Source organism: Poecilia latipinna, unplaced genomic scaffold (genome assembly GCF_001443285.1).
Source record: "Poecilia latipinna isolate Pla-1442-1.1 unplaced genomic scaffold, P_latipinna-1.0 Scaffold284, whole genome shotgun sequence".
Lineage (NCBI taxonomy): Eukaryota > Metazoa > Chordata > Actinopteri > Cyprinodontiformes > Poeciliidae > Poecilia > Poecilia latipinna.
The window spans coordinates 156,255-162,661 of NW_015112900.1; the positions used below are offsets into that span (position 1 = coordinate 156,255).

At 35.8% G+C, this 6,407-nt stretch overlaps 1 protein-coding gene across 6 annotated transcripts in view; it reads right to left on the reverse strand.

The window, feature by feature from the left end:
- Positions 1–1,105: 1,105 nt before the first annotated feature.
- Positions 1,106–6,407, reverse strand: part of LOC106948374 (uncharacterized) — a 17,293-nt gene continuing 11,991 nt past the window's right edge. For 2 of the 6 annotated variants that reach the window (XM_015033990.1, XM_015033988.1), the window contains exons 3-11: positions 5,692–5,738; positions 5,248–5,577; positions 4,863–5,132; positions 4,236–4,301; positions 4,007–4,096; positions 3,695–3,723; positions 3,269–3,346; positions 2,734–2,802; positions 1,106–2,527 (exon numbers count right to left, since the gene is read on the reverse strand). In XM_015033990.1, coding sequence (XP_014889476.1) covers positions 2,426–2,527; positions 2,734–2,802; positions 3,269–3,346; positions 3,695–3,723; positions 4,007–4,096; positions 4,236–4,301; positions 4,863–5,132; positions 5,248–5,577; positions 5,692–5,738 — 1,081 coding nt within the window. In that variant the 3' untranslated portion in view covers positions 1,106–2,425. Of the gene's footprint in view, positions 2,528–2,733; positions 2,803–3,268; positions 3,347–3,694; positions 3,724–4,006; positions 4,097–4,235; positions 4,302–4,862; positions 5,133–5,247; positions 5,578–5,691; positions 6,085–6,119; positions 6,359–6,407 lie in introns of those variants that run through there. The other 4 variants (XM_015033987.1, XM_015033986.1, XM_015033991.1 and 1 more) reach the window with 4 other exon arrangements.

The window sequence follows — 6,407 nt, forward strand, 5'->3', positions numbered from 1 at the left end:
TGAAGGACAGACAGTCTGGGTTTAGTTTCATGATGTCAGGAAACTTTACATTTCCATAAATACTTCTTACTTGTGGTTTAGTTCTGCTAGGTTTTCCCTCAACCACTGAGATTTGTTTTCAACCAGCCAACTCAGTAAAACTCCTGTGTGCATCTAACTTTATCTAGTTTTGTTCTGCAGAGTTGTGTTTTGTCGAAGCTGATCAATATTGTTAGAACTACAATATGAGTAAATTGTGTCTTTGCAATAAGTTTAGCAGCATGGTGCATAAAGGAGACATGCAAAATTATTTATTGGCTTAGTATTTTCTGAAGGATCGCCCTGAGCTGTAAATGCACTAAACCACTTATGTTTTTTATGTATTTGTGTTAGATCTGGTCCTACCTGTCAACTGCAGCATCATCAGGAGTAAAAACATTTTAATCCATCCGTATGGAAGCATTCTGCTTCTGTCCGTCTTCTCTTGTAGTCCTGATCGTAAATGACTCAGGCTCAAACATTTTGAAATATAAACTCTGATGCAGTTTGTGTGGGTTGTGAGAGCTCACTACCTCACTCTGACCTCCTTTTATGTTTTCTCACCTCTGGTACTGAAAGGATGAATTAAAAACATTTTGATGTTTCAGTTTCAATAAAACGTCATTCTGGCAACAAACCCACCAGATCCGTTTCAGAGAATGGATGCATTTAGATTCAATGCACCACAGAAAAAAAAATGGCTGACCATGTGGTTGCTATGGTATGATGTCACATGAAACATCGTAGCTGTCTGGCTGTGGGTGCTGAAGTGTTAGTTTCTACTGGCTGCATTACTCATGGGAAAGCAGGACATGTTTAAGTTTGACTGAGCTCTGCAGCACATAAAACATGCACCACTCCACTGGTTTATGCTTTGTTTCTTGATTAGAGTTATGTTACCTTTATTTTATTGAAATAACTCCTTTAACCACTTAGTAGTGATGTGTAGATAGGTGTTAGTTTCTGAGAGCTGTGTAGTTTGTGCTAATGCAGCAGAGGTCGTGTGGTTTGTCAGAAATAAGTTCCTCTTTGAAACAAAACTCGGCCTTCATGTCCCAACATCAGAATGAACTTCAGACCCAAGATGATAAAACACCAAATTCTTTATTGACAAAAAGCACAACCACAACTGACTGTCAACATATCAGCAAAATTACTTTGAGCATAAAACATTTTAAAAACTAAAAAGAAATGACAGTAAAATATGGTTGAATAGACCTTACTGTCTGGACAAAAACTTTGTGGCAACATTCAATACACTGCTTTGGTCTAATACAGTTAAAGTGGTTTATTACAGTGACAAGCTGTCACAGTTTCATTCTACCACCAGATGCCACTAGTGAGCAGTGAATGAAGCTTTGAGTCATGAAGCAATGATGAGCCGTCACTACTTCCTGGTTTCACCCGTCATGGCCACTGAGACACATTTTGCTATTTTTGTTTCATGATTTCTCAAGACCAGCAGGGAGGAACACATTTCCATTGAGGATAAAACTGAGGAACTGACTGTGAAGACTCCCCAGATGTGTTTCTCCATTATATTATTTGTTAACAGATGTGGAAAGTACAATGAAGACTTATTATTACCTCAGATTACAATGTTACATACTGATAAACTGCTGTATAAAACACAGAGACAATGTTTGACTGATCTGAGGTCTGTTGGTTCCCTATTTTAACTCTGAAAGTTTCCTTTAAAAGCAAAAATAAGAGTCAGATGACAGATGATCAACACCCTGAATGCGTCTCTATGCGTCATGCAGGATGAGCTACAAACTGGACACGTCACTTTTCAGAACTGAACCGTCCGATGACTCTGGCTTATTCATGTTATGACTCCAGCTGCTCTGACCTATTCACTTTGTGTTTCACTGTTATATGGCAAGCAGTAACATACTTAATCTAATTTTGGTCTATATGGGCAGTCAGATTTTCTCACACTACCCAGGCTAGGAAAGCATTGATAGTTATAACCTTCAAAATCTTCTTGTAGAGAGCGACAAATCTACTCTGGAGAGCAAGCCAACGCATCATTTAGTTTAAATCTGTGACAAAGACCATGAAATCCTGGTATGTTAGAGACAGTTTATACCTTGTTTCACCTCTAGGGGCAGTATTTACAGGGCACACTTGGGTGTAAAAAGATATTAAAGTTATATTCTGACCTGTCTATAATCTGCAGCAAAAGCAAAAACATAAAAAAATAACAAAAATATAGAAATCAAGTCAAAATATTAGTTTTGACTTGACTTTGTCCTTCTGTGTTTTTAACCATTGCTTTGCTGGACAGAGAGAAGAGGAGAATATACAGCAGATTATTGGGCCAGGAGTTGAGACCCGCTGCACTGAAGATGCAGCCTTAGTACTTTGTGTCTTTGCTCAAGCTGTAAAGCTTTTAATGCTTTTTCTATTTCTTGTTGACTGCAGAATAAAGACAGTCTGTATCAGAGGAAACTCCAGCAGAAGAGGAAGAAGTTCCCACAGCGCTGTAGATCACAGTTTCAAGGACCTGGAAGGAAAAATCACATTCATTGTGATATATAGGATGTATAAAAATCATAACAATCCAATTTCACATCACATTGAAACACGTTTATGACAATTTTCCTCCAGAAAGGGAGTCTGTGTTAAATTATTTTACTAAAAGAACAAAAATTAATTTATTTAAATACAATTTAAATATCTGCAGGTTCTTTAATGCACTGAAAAACTCACATTGCCTGTTTTCTTTTTGGATTTCTTGAAGTTTATGGAGGCATAAGACAGACCGTCCTCTGGCTCAATCTGTACAGAGAAGAAAAACTGATTAACATTTGACCTAATTAAAGCAGACAGGATTTGAAAATAAAGTTTCATTGATCAGTCACTGTGGTTTCTATTAAAACTAAACACAAACACAAGAATCAACAAACAATACCAAACACAGCAGTGTGTATTTACTGTTGGACATGTCTTTGTACTTGTGAGGCTATTTATTTAGAATATTTTATGTTCAATAATCTTTTGACAACCAATGGGCCTCATTAGGACCAAAGCCTGATGGTAGCAGCAGATCCTCATTTTTAGGTTTACTGGTATTAAGTGGCGAGGTTAAGAATGAACAGGTAATGCTTATAGTTAGCATTAAAAGCAATGACTTAAATGAATGCAAGTCACCAAATGTCCTGATACGGGAAGAAATGCAAAGGTGTGTGTGTGTGTGTGTGTGTGTGTGTGTGTGTGTGTGTGTATGTGTGGTGTGTGAGCCTACTGTGTTCTGACTGGTTTCTGGACCCACTGAAGTCTCCAGGTTCAGGTCCTGCTTCGTTGCCGCTTTATTTTGGGGAACCTTAGATCAACAAATTTAGACAGTAAACATCTTATTTTACATATTTAAAGTCACTATGCTTTAAAACTGTTTGGACTCTGACCTGAAATAAAATAAATAGTGTCAAGAGTCACTAAGATTTTATCATCGGCCTGTTTTAAAACAACCCTGTGGCGAATAAAACCTCAGGTCTGTTTGTTTTCTTGTGACCGTGACTCCTTCGTGTTCAACTCTTGATCTTGTTTCAACATTTGATGAAACACATTGTAGCAGTACTTCTTATCTCTGTTAGACTCTTTCCAGTCCACAGGAAAATACACATCATCATCAAACCTAAACTATATTTAATGTGTAAAGGTTGAAACTCACCATGATGTCTTCAGTTTGTGTTTTATTTCCTGAAACGACACAGAAATTGACTTCTATGTTCACAATGGTGAGTATTTTCTAAACATGACTATCAAGATGAAAATTGCTTAAATAATGAATGTATTTAAAAAAAACTTATTTAAACACATTTTACATACTCAGACCATTTTTCCATCAAGTCTCTATCTACTGTTGCTAATGCTAACGCTCTACTGCTTGTAGCTAAAGACATAAAACATGAAAATTGAACTGTGAATATAATTTCTAGGCTTTTCATGTAATAGTTTGGAAATAACCTCTGAATGATCTCACCTTTATTTCTGTTCCACCTGATGATCACCAGGACAGCCATTAAAACCATTGCTAAGCAGAGTGGAACAATAATATACCACCATGGAAAACCTAAGAAGATCATTAATTATAATAAAAACAATGTTGTTACTCAGAAAGTGAACACACAGCTAATCAGTCTCAAGGTACAATATGAAAGTTACTGATGAGACAGAAGGTCATTGCATTGGTTTAAATGATGGCAACTTACTTGCTGGTGGAAAATCTGCTGAGTTGGTTGTTTTATCTCCTTTAGTTGTTTTTGTTTGATTTTCTTCTTCAGAAATAAAAAAACATAAAAAGCTTTAACATGAGGATAAATTTAGCTTAATGATGCTGTATTCACTTCAGTTCAGTTTATGTATACAGCACCAATTCACAGCAAATATGGTATCAAGGTGTTTTACAAATAATAATTTAAATTCAATGTCAATGTGAAATTTATTTGTATTGTATATTTAAAACAGCAGTTGACCAAAGTACTTCATAGTTTACACAAAACACAATATAAGAAAAAAATAAAATAAAATAAATAAGATATTGAACAGCAAACAGAAAACAAGTTGAGTGAAAGTAACAGAAAAACAGAAACTCAGTTAAAAGAGATTTAAAAAGTGAAATCTCACATACATTCTTACTGATCCTAGTTTTCAAACATTGCAGTATGGTCAACAATTCAAGTTAAAAAAAAAGTAAGAACCCAGCAGATTGCATCAAGTCACTAAACTGCAGCTTTCAAAAATTTATATTTGTAGTATCAGTCAATATGTTGAATTTGTACCAGAGCAGATTGTTATAGATGATTTTAAATATTTCATGAATACAAATGTTTTCTTACCTGAGGACTGAGGACTGACAGGGAACAGCTGAACTGATTTAGTGACTGAGTTTGTGACTTTACATGTTAGTGACTGATAAATGTCTAATTTCTGATGAAGGTGGGATGTTGGAAATGTCACAGTGGCAGAGCAGGAATGTGGGGATATTTCCATATCTGAGGGTTTTTCCTCTTTCCCCTCATAAAGCCACTTCACCTCATGGACACAGTCATTATATTCCAACACAGAGCAGAACAAAGTAACTTTATCTGGGTTCTCCTGCTCAGTAACTGGTGACAATAGAGAAATTACAGAAAAGATATTGTATTGACTTAATCACTACATTATTACTGTAATATAAATGTAAAATTACAAATTTAGTTTTTACATGATGTAAATACTCACTTTTAGTTACAGATAGAAACACAACAAAGCGATGTAGTTGTCCTGATTTGGTCCATTGGCAGACGTACTGGCCAACATCATCCTCTCTGACGTCACGTAGATGCAGAGAACCGTTTGCTGTAACACTCAGTCTGTCTGATATAGTTTTCATTTCTCTGTGATAATTTCCAAGTTTGACCAGTTCTCTTGTTTCAGTTTTCTGTCTATCATTGAAGACCCAAATAGTTTCATCAGATTCATCATGTGTGTCTCTCCTGTCTCCACAAGGCAAAGTGACTTCATTTCCACCTCTGACAGTAAGGAAGGTTGGCTGTGTCTCAGTTTGTGCTGTTAAAATGCAAAATAAAATGTCAACAAAATGTGGAAACACTGACATGTAATGACTACCAGCTAAAACTATAAAACTTAGTTGTTTCAGTGAGAACTTGTAATTTTGATCCTTACCTATGAATTGAAGCATCAGCATCACAATTAATATCCTTTTAATCCACCTGAAAGCAGCCATGGTGCTTTACTGCTGCTGTTATTTTCACAAATGATTCAGTCTCTGATGTCGTTTCCTTTTAAAATAAACTCATTTGCATTTTTCAGTGACATCATTTCCTGTCAGTGACTGTGTCCTGTGTGTTTAACCGTTTATACTTGTTAAATTAGCTCCAGATATTGATGTTTATAAACTCAGAAATTTGGTGATGACAATAAGAGAAAAATTGAAAAACAACTTTTATATCTGAGGTATTTTAATCATTAATTTTTACTCAAACATTAAATCCAGGAAGCATAACTTTGATCAGCAAAGGAACTGAGGAAAGAGACGATGAAAAAACTTTTTGTTGTTTTTAGAAGTGATGAAGAGTGAAGAGTAAACTCACCTGAATTATTCTCCTGATGTTCGCACGTTCTGAAAAAGTAATCTTACTGAAACGAACTGAAATGTTTCTCCTCTCATGTCTGTTGCTTCCTTATTTTAACTTGAGTAATTTTTTCCTGAGAACTGAAGGGGAAGTGTTATTCTGAGAATGTGGCAGCAGCAGCAGAGAAGATATATTTGTCCACCTATGATCAGCAGCATTTGTGGTTAACACATTGATGGATGTCATTAAAGTTTCCATGACAACACAGGGTGATGCTGACTTCCTTATATCTGAGTGGTCAGTTTA